Below are 14,383 nucleotides of genomic sequence, written 5' to 3' on the forward strand. Positions count from 1 at the left end.
AATTGATTACTTACTTATTTAAGACGTAAAATGTCTAGAAAAAAAGGCATAGCGTAACATAGCGTGACAGTCAAGGCCAAATGCCTGCCGGCCCCCTTAAGGGCTTCAAAATGGTAAAAATCAAGGAGGAAACGGCATCGAACGATCGGTGACCGTGCGCAATGTATCCGTCAGCCGGATGGGGCCGTTTGGCGGCGTCGTTTTTCAGCAATTTCACGTTCCATTTTTCACGTATACTCCACTAAATATGTTACTCCGGGAAAACAGCGGGGTTGAAGAGTAGGCAGAGGGATGGGGAGGGGAGGAGGGTCGAGTGAGTAACAACATTTTGAACTGGACGAAACGCTACCGCGAACGCGACCAGCGTTCCACGTGAATTGAAATATTTTCATCGCGACCGTGCTAAGCATACCGCTTCCTGTAAATTCGACGTCGCGCCGAGCGACAATGAGCCCGCGTGGGAGTAGGATGAAAATGCGGCATCGGGTTCGTGCGTAGTACAGCGTCCGCGCCGCTATCGGAAACACCTGTATCCGATGGCAGCGTCGAAGCGTCAAATGTGGATGCGGCTCGATTCGTTAGTCGGTTATGCATCGTCGACGCTCACCGTGCTCACAAAGCACTGGCCAAATACTGGGCTGGCCTCTCGGCGAACATAATTTATTGTCGCAGCATGGCGCAATGAAAAGCCCGGGCATTATCACGATGCTGCTTTTATCACACGCTCTCTCGCCCCCTCCTCCCCACCCCCGAAACCCTTCCCAGCGTTAATGTGCAATTTGTCGCGAGCTGTTTAACGGGGTAAACGAGACCCCGCGCCTAGAATTTTAGGGAGTTTGTTCATATTTCAGATCCGTTAAATTGACGCATACGTGTCGCCCACGCTAAAACGAAGTAAAATTGTTATCAGTTTATAAAAAATTTGCAAAACACAAGACTCAAATATGAAGGTTTTGTGACTCTAACTGAAAATCGCTGTCTGTGTCTCGTGTAACATACACCAAATCTTCGGCTAAAGAAAATTGACGTACAGGGTGTAAAGAAATGTTTAGTCTTGGCTGCCATAGGCGTATTCTACATCTTCGGTACCTTGAATTTCAAGGTGAAATTTCTTTTTATCGCATTACATTCTACGCATCAGGACAATAAACAAAAACTTCACCTGGAAATTCAAGATCAAGGACAATTTTGCGGCAACTCTTTTTTACGGATCTTCATCGATCCAAACATTTCTTTACACCCTGTAAAAGGACCCAACTAATGACAACTTGAAAGGATCTGTTGGACAATAATACCTGCAGTGACCATTTACAAAGGAAGTTCTTTGGAAAACACTTTATCGAAACACGTGAATCACAACAAGCCGAAATATAATTTTTCCTCTCCACGCCATTAAGTCGACGCACCGCGGCCGACTGTTTTCGTTGGTTCGAGCCCGGCGTGACCATTTTAGTTGGGCAAGAACAACATTAAAAGACGCCGGAATCCAAAAAGTGACGGCGGAGCGCGTCGTTCGTCTGCTCGGGGACGTTCTCGCTAGACGGAGCCCGGCTTCATATGCATTTCCAGTTGACGTTCCTGCTTGAGCGTCGAGAGGGTAGGCCGAGAGAGAGAGAGAGAGGGAGAGTAGGGTACGCTCAATTAAACCGTCCCGCGCGAATGTTTTGCCGTGGCAACACAACTCGTCGTGAAATATTCAGAGGAGCCGTTAAATCTTTTTCACTGTCTTCAGCTGGGGGCCTCTCGGCCCGCCCTTCCGAACCCCTCTACCCGTCTGTTTGGACCGTGGCAAGCCGTTCTCACGTGTCCGTTATCCTAGCTGGATCTTGCTCGAACGTATAATCGCATTCAGGCCGTTTCAACTTCCGAGCGCGTGGCCGCCCTTTCAAAGAAAGTTATTAACGAGCGATATTACCCGCGCCGCCCGCGATTTCCCATCCCTCCACCTCCGGGGCTCTTTCGCCCTCTTTTTGCCGGATTTAATCGCCGGTTTTATCCGACGGCGACGATACTCGAACGCCCCGAAATAAACGAGTACGTTCCGGCGCACTATTTTTAAGCGATTCCGCGCACCGCGAGGCTTTAAGGGGATATTACGGGGGTTTCGCGTTTTAACGGGACACGATTAGTCGCCTCCCTTTCCTATCTTCTTCGTCCCGAACCGTTCCCGCTCGCTCGCCCGTCCCCTACCCTCCGGAGATTTGCGAGATTTATCGGCCCTCGACAAGGCGAAAGAGCACCTTCGGGAAACATGTTTCGAGTACTCCGAGTTTCCCTTTTTCTTGCATTGTTAGAACGCGGACGGAGGAGTCTCTAACCTTTTTAATACCTTCACCCGCGATTTAATGCCCTTTCGGGGGATCATGAATATTTATGTCCGCAGATTACGTTCGCAATGACGACGGTGTACCATCGTGTGCAGACACTACTCCTCGATCTCTTACCGTTGAACGTCTCGGTTCGCATAATCGAGGATCCACCGAATCGTGTCATGTTTGGTCTCATTTTGACCAGAAAAATGTCACAAATATGTTGGTAATAATTTTATTACAAAACGGTTGAGAACCGGGAGGTTTTCTCTTCGGGTTCATTTTTGTTCAGAAAAAGATTATATCCTTAAAATTGTGGGAAACAATGTCTATTATAATTGACACATTGTACGTCTCCTCGCTGGGTCTGGTACGACCCGTTGGTAGAACTTCATGCAAAATGTATTTCTCAGCTTAAGAATTCGCTAAAATGGAAACTAAAATAGTGATGCGCTTAAATGTTTCTCGCGTGGCTCGCAGGAGCAGCACATGATCCGGTTAGCTGTGATTAGAAATTAATGAGAAATCATCTAGCACAGTACTAGAAACATTGAAATGATCCTGTTCCAGTCGTGGAACTTCTCTCGATGACGTTTTCAGAATTCGTTTAATTGCGGTGAATGCAGTTGATTCCACATGTTTGTTGAGCCCACGGAAATACCAGCTTGCCGGAAGTTCATCGCAAGGGGATGCCGTGGGTCGACCTTAAAGACCAACTTGTTCGATTTCGTGTCTAGGAAGTGGAACGCAAACACGTTGCACCAGCTAAATTTATCATCCGTTCCGCCGACGTACCTTGCATCGTTTACTTACGTCGCCGCAGAGATACTACGATGGACGAAATTGTCGTTATTACGTAAAATAATTCCATTGAAGTCAGCGTCCGCCATTAAATGTCAGTCTTAAATAAGAAAGTTAACGATCGAGACGCACGACCCCGTCAAATGATCTGTCTTTTGCTAAAACTACAATTTCCATGCCAACGGTACAGGTTTATTTATTGCTTTCTCTGTTTTATTCATACCAAGACGCACTACCGTTCGTGAGCATATGGACAGCCAGCAATTTTATATGACTGGCTCATGAATGCTAATAATTTGTATTTTAATGGCTGCGAATGTTAATTGAACTGTTCCTTATAAAGGCGACACGTTTTTCCCTTGTTTCTGCTTGAATTTCTCTCGCAACTTGTATTTTAACGACGCTTCGTTCTTTTATCTATTTCATTCGAATAAAAAATTTCAAACTGCGTCGTCCTAACGTCGCGTTCATTAATTTCAAACGGCTGAATCAATTCAAGAGATGAAATGTGTTTAACTATAATCAGCAAACAATAGTAACATCGCACCTGTAAAATTAAATAATCACCAAAAAGATTTGCATCTTTCTAGCGTACAGGCTAACTGGAATAAAATCACGATCTCGCTCGATTGCTCTATGAACTCGTAGTTTTCTTTATGGTGTAGCAGTATTAATCGATACTGTGCTCGTATTAAATTTCTCTTTGAATGGACGTTAGACGACAGATGGTTTTCACTTTCTCCGCCGTTTAAGGGGTTCGGCGAAATTACGCTGCGGCCCGATCCCGAAAGCGTGAATAATACTTGCTTCTCGGAAGAAAAGGGAGACTCGGTAAACTTTGGGGAAGCCGGGGGTGGGGGGGTGGCGCAACCGCGGATTAGAGACGAGCTCGTTCAGGGTGTCGAATTAGTAAACAAATCCCCTGATCAAAGCAGTATCCGATAAACTCGAGCGCAACGGCACGGGCGCGGATACGATTCAGTCCGGGCAACGCCGAATCGAATCACAATCGAGTAGCGCATTAAGATTTCGGTCCACAGAAATCCTTTCTGAGCTGTTCTCGCCGGCGGAGGCCGACGAAGCGAAGATATCCCACGCCTCTAGTCGAACCCCCGTCGAAGACACCTCGGTGGAACCCCATTGGACACGAGGGGAGAAAAATTCTGCTCCCTCGGGAGTTTCACTAAAGCTGCCCCTGTCAGAACGGGCTTGAGATATCCTTTATCGGGCTTCTTTGCGAAAACCTCGGGCGCAGAGAATCGGGAATCCGTCAGCTCCCTTTGAAACCCGACACACGGTGTACAAGGGTGTTGTACAACTCGTAGATGAAGAGTATACACCCAGACGGGGCTAGTTTCGAAGTGCCGACAGAAATTTTAATCAGCGTAGTTTTGTCCAGCCGAACCGAGCAATCGTGCCGATATCTTCGGAAGGATGCGAAACTGTCAACTTGCTTTCGCTTGTGAGATCCATTGTCCTCTGGTTCCGGGGGAGTACGGTAGTCCTCGCATTTTTCTTCGCTAATGGTCTCGGCGTTATCTCCGCCGTTCCTTGGAACTGCTCGGATTTTTTCCTCCATTTCATCTCCACTCGATGTATCTCGCTTCTTACGATGCCTCAGGGAACGTATGAACTAGAGAGAGAGATAACAGACAGCTCAGAATATAGCATTCCCCTCGGTAACACTTGCAGCACGGTCTCGAATTTGCTCAAGTACTGCAGAGTTTCTACAGATTTTATCTCGATGTTTCTGTCTATAGTAGACGTCGCGATCATTTCATTAGCTGGTGATTCTCTGTCCGTTTTCGTGTTCACACTGCGAAAATATACGTCAAATCTAAAGATGAGGAGCTATTTCCTTCGACGTCTGGAAGCCCGATAAAAATGGAATGAGCTATGCAAAATGATTCTACGAGGACCAAAGCGACACGACCAGTGCACAGTGTCGCGAACGGCCATTTTAGGTGGAAAAAAGTCATGTCAGAAAATAGATGTAACATTCATATATTCTTCTTCCGAAATGTTTACTGAGCCTAATTATACCTATAATAATTCATTTAACAGCGATATAAGCCTCGAATTAAATACGTGAAAACTCCGAACCGTAATACGGCGAAATCGTACATTTATATTTGTTCTAAGGAAAATTATGTCATAGCAATAAATATGAATCTTTAAGCTTCTGTGCACGATATTCTATATTAACATAAGTAAATATTTACATTAATGTTCAGAAAGTTCGTTAATAAAGTCCTTTACAAATAATTTTTAGAGATTTTTTAAGTACCAGTTTTCTATGCCGGTTAGTTGACTTTAATAAAGCAGAACCCGTCTTGAAACGGGATCCCGTCTTATTGTATTAAGTTCAAACTATATAGAAGGGATTCTGACAAAAATCAGCTGTAAATATCTGCTAACCTGCCTGTCACAATTTTTTAAAATCTTTTTATTTCATCATTTTCACAAATGATGGTAACACGGCTAGACGTTTCTTCAAAAACTTTACAGAATCTTCGAAAATAACAGGCATTAATAAGGAACTTCTTGAACGACTTTTTTATATCTTATCTGCTCTTTCTTCAGGTTACAACATTAATTTTCTAAATTTCGAGAAATTCGTTCGCGAAACAAAAGATTTATATTTGAATTTATATCCTTGGTTTTATATGCCCGTTACAGTGCACAAATTATTATTTCATAGTGTAGAAATAAGTAAATCATGCCTATTGCCAATTGGCAGGATGTTTGAAGAGGCTCAAGAAGCTCGCAACAAAGACATAAGAAGGTTTAGGATTGGCCACGCAAGGAAGAATTCGCGTGTATCTACAAACTACGACTTAATAGCAATGCTGTTAATTACTTCTGATCCCATCATAAATTATTATAGGGTGATACCGCAAAAAATACAAATTCGATACCGAAAGGTGTATTAGATCTACTTTTAACAGGAACTTCCGTCTAATCCCATAAGTAACTTAGTTGATAGCGATGGCGATATTAGCGAAGAATTATTTTTATATTATTATATTTAGATATTATTGTTATACTTATTTAATATTATATTTTCTATTTATTTTTATATTTGTTTCTATAATTTATATAATATTCTTCAATATAAATATTATTTTTAAAGGTTCTACATATGATGAATCTCATTTCATGACCTAACAGAAAATTTCAATCGGTTTGAAGAATTATGAAACGATCTATGATTTTTTCCACCTAGAATGGCCATTCGCGACGCTGTGCAATGGTATAAATAACTTTTGTGTACCAGATTAGCAATGAATTTAAGGTGACTCGGGGAATCTATATTTCGCTACTGCAGCATAAATAATGACAGACCAAGTATAGTTAGCTTCTCAAAATGGAGTTCTCATGTACAACCATTTTCTAAATTTGTCTATATATATTTCTGCGGCAAAGCTATTTCTTAGCCAACTAAATGAGAAATCACTTTTTCCTCATTATTTTCTATATTTCACTAAACAAAATCTACTCTCAACAGTTGAGAGACATGTGAACATGTCTGTGTGTATATATCGGATACACGGTTAAAAAGCTCCTACAGTTTAAATGCAACCTACTAAGCAGTCCCAAAACTCTTTCAATCTTTGGTTTAAATATCCTTCTACAAATTGTACGAGTAGACTGCGGATTTTTAATTATATGACCAAAGTGAGCAGGTGAAATGCAAAATTGTGAAAACAGTAGAAGAATTAAAGAACACTGTTACGGAAAAATACCTGTTAGGAAAAAATACATTTTATATTTGATTTCCATTTCTTACAGACTTAGCAAATTTGTTTTCTCATAGATTTTGCATGCACCAACTTGCCCCTTGACATACAATAACGAGTCAGACTAGTCATGGATATTTCAAGTAAAATCTCCTAAAAATGATTGTTATGACCTTGTATTAGGACAGAATAAAATTCTGTTCTCATCCGTGAAATTATTGAGAACAAAGGTGTTATAATCGTTGCAGCCGTGAGGAAAATCGGCTGGCAAGGGGTTGACAAAAAGGAACTAGTTCGATATTGTTCGATGTTCCGTCGACGTCTATAATTCCCTGACACCCTGTATTGCGTGCGTTGTTCCGCGGGCGCGGGTGCGCATATTCGTGGTACAGGCAGGCAGCGGGAAAGGTTTACACGAGCGCACTGCCGCCAGGCAGACGTCGTCGTCTGGGAAAGACCCAGGCTAATTTTGCTGGCCACAGCAACTGGCGACCTGAGGCCAGCGTTCGAATGCGTTTCCGAGAGGTGCACAGCCGGCCGGGTATCCGTGCCTTGTAGCCGGCGAGTCCGAAGCTCTTTGGGTAAATGTTTACCTCCCGACCGCCACCAGCCGATCTATATTATTATCGGACCTGGTCGGTCGCGTCACGGACTTTGCTTGGACACTCTCCGACACACCGGCCGGACCTTATCTACCGCAAGCGCACGCCCTACCTTTTGCATCCAGAGCCCCGGTGATTGATTACTTTTTTACTACTTCTGTAATTTATTATCCCCCGGCGAAAATTCGTTGCGACTTGCGTACCACGCTCGCCTCGTCCCGGACTCTCCTTGAACTTATTTCTGTCGGGTGAACTCTCGTCGATTTTCCGGTGGATCGGCGAACAATACCTCGTCAGTGGATTCTCGCTTCTGTGTTAAAGAACCAGTCGAAATGCCAATGCGAGAAACTCGTGTTCAATAGTCTGTTTAAAGATTCTTGTACGTATTGTTCTGGAATATAAAAACCAGTCAACAGATCCATGGTCGATAATCCTAGAGTTTGATGAGCCTATCAAACAGTCGTGCAGTACATTCTGTACAAAATATGTCTCTTTATTACATGTACACCATCGTTCTTTGCCCACCCCGCATGTTTCACTTTACTAAGAGCTACAGGGCATTCTTCGAAAGAACCGAGTTCGTTCACAATAAATATATACTTAATGAGATCTGTCTTTTAAAATTTTGTTAAGCGACGGAGGATTCGATCTTGGAGGAAGGCGGGGGCGAGAATACTTATAATAGCGAGCGTAATCTTTTATAGTCGAAGAGTAACCCGGTAAAAATAGCCGAGTTCAAGAAACAGGCGAGTGAACACTGAATTGAAGCGATCCAGCGCGAACACGCCCGAGCGTAACACGTGTAAACGATCTCCGCGAAAAATCAGCGTCGAAGTGAACCTCGAGGAGTGGGGGAAAACGCATGGTCGGCGTGGCCAGCTTGTCCGAGCTCCTAAATTCTCCGTATTTTGTAAACGGAGACCGGGGGTCCCGCGCGAAACAGAACCTAGCGTGCGCTGCCAGCCTTTCGACGATAACGTTAATGGACTTCATTTACATTGCATAATTACAACCGAGCCGACTAGCCGTGTTCGGATTATGTGCGAGGAGCAACGACCAGGGACCATCCCGCTGTAACATACCAACGAAATCTACTCGAAATTCTCGCGACCGTGCCGGCGCAAATGGCACCGAGTGTCTAAGAAACCATTTTGTATCGCGCGCATACGACGCAACGTTGCTGCGTCGTTACGTGCCGGTGCATCGGATTAATCGATTTCGGATGGTCCCGACTGATACGATTGTTGTTTGTTGTTCCAGCTTACGTGGACACCGGCTGAGATCCCTGCGGCTTTCGCTATGGGGGATTTTGTAATTCACACTGTTCACGGTTTATCGGGTCTGTGTACCGATCGTTTGCACGCTTTGACATAGTTCTGCTTTATTTTATCGCCAAGTGGATCACTATGAAAATAGCTCGATCTACAGCGGCTCGCGATACTGCTCGCGAACTGTTAGAAACAACAGGAAGATGGCCCCGAGACTGTGTCAGTCCAATTAGAAAATAATCCAAAGCGCACAGTACATTTTTGTGACCCATTGATAAGAGATGTTCTCCTTTCTGTAGATTTGTAACATGATTTTAAACAATTCTAACTGAAAACTGAAATTCTGTCTGCCAGCTATTGTTTTAACGTTTCCAAGCTTCTCCGTCTTCTTGATTTAAGGTGGAGCTTAACACTAGAACTACCACACCAGTCAAAATGACTAGTTTGACAACTTTATTTTAAAATTCCTACTTCGTGTTATATTTTTTCTCCGCAATGATATAATGACTTTTGCAGGGATAGCTAAAGGAATAATATAATAAACTTTAATTTTGTTTCATTCATTTAAAATAAAAGTAATTTTTTATCGTGGCTACTTATACCAGTACCAATCAATTTGACTGGTTTGAACTTATTGAACCGTATAGTATGAAGAGAAGGACCATAACAACCGACAATTTTTTACAAGCTTGTCGCTGGCATATAAATTATTAGCCAAAAGAACCACACTGGTTGGCACAATACGCGGAAACAAAAGAGAGCTCACAAAAATTTGTAAAACGAAGAAGGATATCATGGCTCGCTTTTCGTCGCTGCTGTATCGATCAAATGAGATTACACTCACATTTTATAAAAGTAAGCCGAAGAAGAAAGTTTTTATCCTCAGCTCAAAACATAAAACCGTCAAAATTGGAAAAAGCGAAAAGGGCCTACCTGGAACGGTCGAATTTTATAATAAAACAAAATTTGGGGTAGATATAGCAGACCAAATGGCAAAAAAATATAGCGTGAAGTCGGGATCAAGAAGATGGCCACTTCAAGTATTTTTTAATATTTTAGATTTAGCTGGCATAAATGCCTGGATTTTATATAAGGAAACCACAGGTGAGCAGATATCCAGAAAAGATTTTATGTTTCAATTAGCAGATGAACTTGCCGCTGACTATGAAAAATCACGGATAGAACAAAGAGCATCTGAGATCCAAAGTACGTCAAAGAACTCACCTTATTCACGCAAATGGTGTCGGATAGGGTACTGTAATAATAATAAGACTACCATCATTTGCAATCTTTGTAAACAATATGTATGCGGAAAATGCACGCAGAAGAAACTTTACGTTTGTAAGAACTGTGACGAATGATAACTTTTGTATCTAATAATTTAAGTTATATTTGTATTTTATTATTATTATATTATTATATTATACTTCTTATATTTACCAATGGAAATTTATTTTAATATTCTTGTTACCAAAGATTTTGGTACTAAATATTCTTCATTATTGTACTTATTGTTATTATATAGTTTTTATGATCTCAGAATAATGAATCAATAAATATAGAAATATTCTACAATTACGTATTTTTTAAAGACCAGTCATTTTTACTGGTTTTGGTAGAGATAGCTACGTCTCAACTGTCGGTAGTTCTAGTGTTAAAGATTGTACATTTATTCTTTTAGAAGAAAGCGCAAGAAACGAGTTGAAGGAGCGGGCAAAAACTGGTTCTAAAACTATTGGTCATAATTTGATAGTTAAATGTCCAGCAACGGTATGATCAAATAAAAGTTACTTATTTCCATGCATAAAATTTGCTGGTTTTCCGCAACTTCGCGTTCACTGCTCGAAACGAATTAATCATCGATAGGAAAATTGATTTTTGCTATAAGAGCATCAATAAAACTCGACAATCCGTAAAGCTGAAACGAGCCGAATCGAAGACGTAAAAGTTGAAGAGTGCAAGCGCGTTTGATCGTTCCACATACCGAGCCATGTGGGTACAGCGAGGGGGTTAATAGTATCATTGCAGTTCATAAGTAAATAACGAAAGTCATCTCGCTCGCCGTTCATTTAAACAGGTCATCGAGAAGCCCGATCATTCCGCTCGGTCCTCGTACGGTCAAACGAGCAACGGTGTCACGTCAGACTTCACGGCTCCGTCAACAAGCGTAAACTGTTATGTCCTAGCAAGGAACGGTGCTAGATCCATTATCTGCGGTCACTTGTTAGCCGGCCAATTTTTCGCGATAACACGGGAAACACCGTCGGTTCTCTGTGCCAGGAGCTCGCCTCGCCGAGATGCGAGATAACGCGCGTCCAGTGTCACTTTGCACGCTGATGCATACGAATGCAAATCGTCGGCGTCCATTATGCGCCGCCGCGCCGGTTCGATCGCGTGGCTCGCGATGCACTCTCGCTGGAGCCACGTGGTTAAATATCGCGGGCGTCGGCTGTATCGCGACAGGCATCGATCCCATCGGTCCGATGGAAATTATGTTCATCTACGGCGTGACCGTGATTTTTCTCATCCCGGCAAAGCACTCTGAAACTGCGCTGCCTGCAAAGCAACACGAAGTTTCTTGCACCGGCCGCGTTAACACCGATCCAACACGGACGGTTCCGTTCTGCGTAATAATACTTTAAATATACTTTTCTTTGGTTAGTTTCCGATACGTGTCTCTGTGCCGATACGGATAAACACCTATATTCAAATGCATTAATACTTTGACTGCCAAACTAGAAACCTCAAAAATTCCATAAAATCAAAGTCAGTTATTTAATGAAATAAAAATTGAAAGTAATTAAATGTATGATATTGAGTAGTCTTACAATTTTCTTGAATTTTACAGATCCTAATCAAACTTGATACGATGAATATACTAACGTAAAAATTTATTTTAAGACCTGAACAAATAATTCCGTCACCCAGATATGGGTTAATGAATATTCGTCTGGACGGTGCTGAACGGAACCGTTCTCTGTCTGTGAAATTATTACAAATCGACCTTTAGGAGTTTTAGTAGGCGACACGGTTTCATTATAAAAAGTCGGAATTGAAGATAAATGAGGATTGTTGGTCGTGATTGTTGAATTAATTGAAATGAATTCGACGCTAATAGATACGCTTACAAGTGTCAGTTTTAAGAGAGAAACCTATTCGATCGCAGACTTTTGCGCGATACTGTACGTTAGAAAGTGGAGTACGAATGTTTACAATGAAGCAAAATAAATGATTATCTATTATGTGCTAAAACTCCATTTCTTGGGAACGCGTCTCCTCAGATTTGTTTGGAATAGAGTTCCCTGATGGAGATGGTAGGAAACATAATTTCCGCGAAACAAATATTAAATATTAGAGAAGGTGGCGTGTATCATTTGAACAACATTGAATGCTCTGAATCGTTAACAGTGTTAACGCGCATCTCGAGGCAACCGAAGTGATGCAACAGATTCGATGCAACCTAATTACCCTACGATATCTGCATCTTTGATTTCGTTTAAAATGCCGCGCCTGCACGTTCGTATAACTATTAACGGGCCGCGGATTTGTATGCAAATCGAATAAGAGCTCCACGGAAATTTCATTCTTCCTTTCATGATCGATATTCATGAATTTTTTAAAATCTTTTTACTGTTTCGAATGCCACCTACCCATCCCTATCACAAATGCATAAAATACCGGTGTCGTAGCATGAAAATAGAAACCGCGGTAACAATCAGAACCAAGGTCCCGCATGAATATCAGAGCACAATGAAATAGATTGAATAGAACCGGCGTGCCCGTGCAATTCCCGCGGCGATGCTCTCCCGTTCATCTTTTTAATCATCGAATTCGCGAAAATTCGGCTCGTCTCAACGCCGCGTCGCAACGAACCACCAATTATAACTTCCCCGTGCCGTGTCGTTCTAATGAAGACACCACGCGGCGGCGAGTCTGTGCGAACGCGTAAACAAGGGTTCGGTCGTTCCCTGGTACGTAATGAAATTCCCAATTAACTGGCCCCCGAAATCGGCGAACGCGTGCTTCGACCTGAACAGCCACGGGTCTCTAGTTTCCGGCGAGTGAGTCTTCGCGTTCCGGTGCATCGGACAAAGAGATCGGTATGGCGACCGGCAGAAAGTCACCCTTACTCGAGAGAGAGAGAGAGAGAGAGAGAGAGAGAGAGAGAGAGGGAGAGAGATGGAGACTCACGTAGCTCCTGTAGGACGCCATGATGCAACGAGAGAGCTCCCCTCCCCGCGCGAAAGCGAAAGGATCCTAAGAGCAGAGGGCGAATGCACCCGGTCTCTTCCTCCTCGGCCGGATTCACCGACCACCATCAACCACCGTCACCACCACCATCGACGACACTAAGGAATCACCACCGGCACCAGCAACAGCCAACAGCGAGCAACAGAGGCACCAACACTAACACCAGAGCACTTTGGACCGCGGCGAGGTCCGGCCGTACCGATCGCGGGACCGTTCGAATCGAGAGGAACGAGAGAACCGGGGAAGAAGAGGCCGACGATGAGGAGGAACAGGAAGGAGAAAGAGAGCCGAGGGATCGGTGAAAGAGTCTCGAGGTCAAACGTGGTGAACCGATCGAGGAACGAACGGTTCGACGAAGCGTCGTCCCCGGCGGCACGGTCTCATAAGAGAAGAAGGAAGAGAGCGCTACGGAGGCGCTTCGTTTCGGACGAAGCTCGGACCCTGAAGAGCCGGCGACCCGCGAGGCACGCCGTCGTTCCCTCTCTTTCTCCGTCTTCTCTCGCGTCTCGTCGCGTCTCGTCTCGTCTTGTCTCTCCTCTTCTCCGTCTGGTCTCTTCTACTCGCTTCCCATCCCGTCCCGTCTGGCCTCTTCTCTTCTCGACGCTTCCGATCTTTTCCCTTCGCTCCCGTTGCGAACACCGTTCGCCGTCCTCGTCCCTCCGTCGCGTACGGAGCCGCCCGCCACCTCCTCGCATATCGGCTTCTCTCGTTCATTCGCTTCGTTCAGTCGAGCCCTATTTTAAGAATAGCTTTACGTCCACCGTTCCGCCGCGCCGCGCCGCGCCGCGCGTGCGACGGCCACCTCGCCGCTTCCGTGCCCGCCCAGCACCGCGAACAACCGAATAACCGGCCTTCGAAGGGAAGCTGAACCGCGAGGACGAACCTCGAGCGAGATGCATTACGAACGTCAAGGGTGCGACGAACGTCAAAGCGCGACTTTCAACGCGTCCGAAAGGTCCTTGCGACAACGCGATCCCTCAGACGCGCAGCGCGTCGATCACTCTTCCCACTGGTCGCACTGAATTATTTTTTCACGGTTTCTGAACTGATTGTTGGAATTCAACGATGCCATAGCACTTATATTAGAGGGACCATAAGTAATCAGTTATTTTGAAATCTAATACAAACATTGTAGTTAATTCGGGTTTTTATTTCTTAACCCGTCAGTGCCCATTGTACTCGCTTGAGTACAGGATAACAAGATTATATTTGTTTGCTTGCAGCGCCATCTAAGATTGACTAGATGTTTTCTCCATCGTTTGCAGGTACTCACTAAACATGTAGAAAGATGTATTACTAATGGCTTTTTTACCGACCATAAATGAGATATTCGCACATATTTTGATTCTGCAGTCCGGTATACTGCGAGTCCCTGCACGCTCTGTTGATATCCGTTCAGTACAGTGTAGAAA

The 14,383-nt window shown here is 43.8% G+C and overlaps 1 protein-coding gene across 7 annotated transcripts in view; it reads right to left on the reverse strand.

Annotated features, from left to right (window-relative positions):
* The window catches only part of Fhos (Formin homology 2 domain containing), a 390,895-nt gene extending 377,857 nt beyond the window's left edge, over positions 1 to 13,038 (reverse strand). For all 7 annotated transcript variants that reach the window (XR_013082596.1, XR_013082595.1, XM_076791248.1 and 4 more), the window contains exon 1: positions 12,912 to 13,038. Coding sequence is in view for 5 of the 7 variants with exons in the window: in XM_076791248.1 (XP_076647363.1) it covers positions 12,912 to 12,932 (21 nt within the window). In the remaining 2 variants the exon portion in view is untranslated. The remainder of the gene's footprint in view (positions 1 to 12,911) is intronic.
* Between the last annotated feature and the right edge of the window lie 1,345 nt (positions 13,039 to 14,383).

This window comes from Halictus rubicundus, chromosome 7, assembly GCF_050948215.1.
Source record: "Halictus rubicundus isolate RS-2024b chromosome 7, iyHalRubi1_principal, whole genome shotgun sequence".
In the NCBI taxonomy this organism is placed as follows: domain Eukaryota; kingdom Metazoa; phylum Arthropoda; class Insecta; order Hymenoptera; family Halictidae; genus Halictus; species Halictus rubicundus.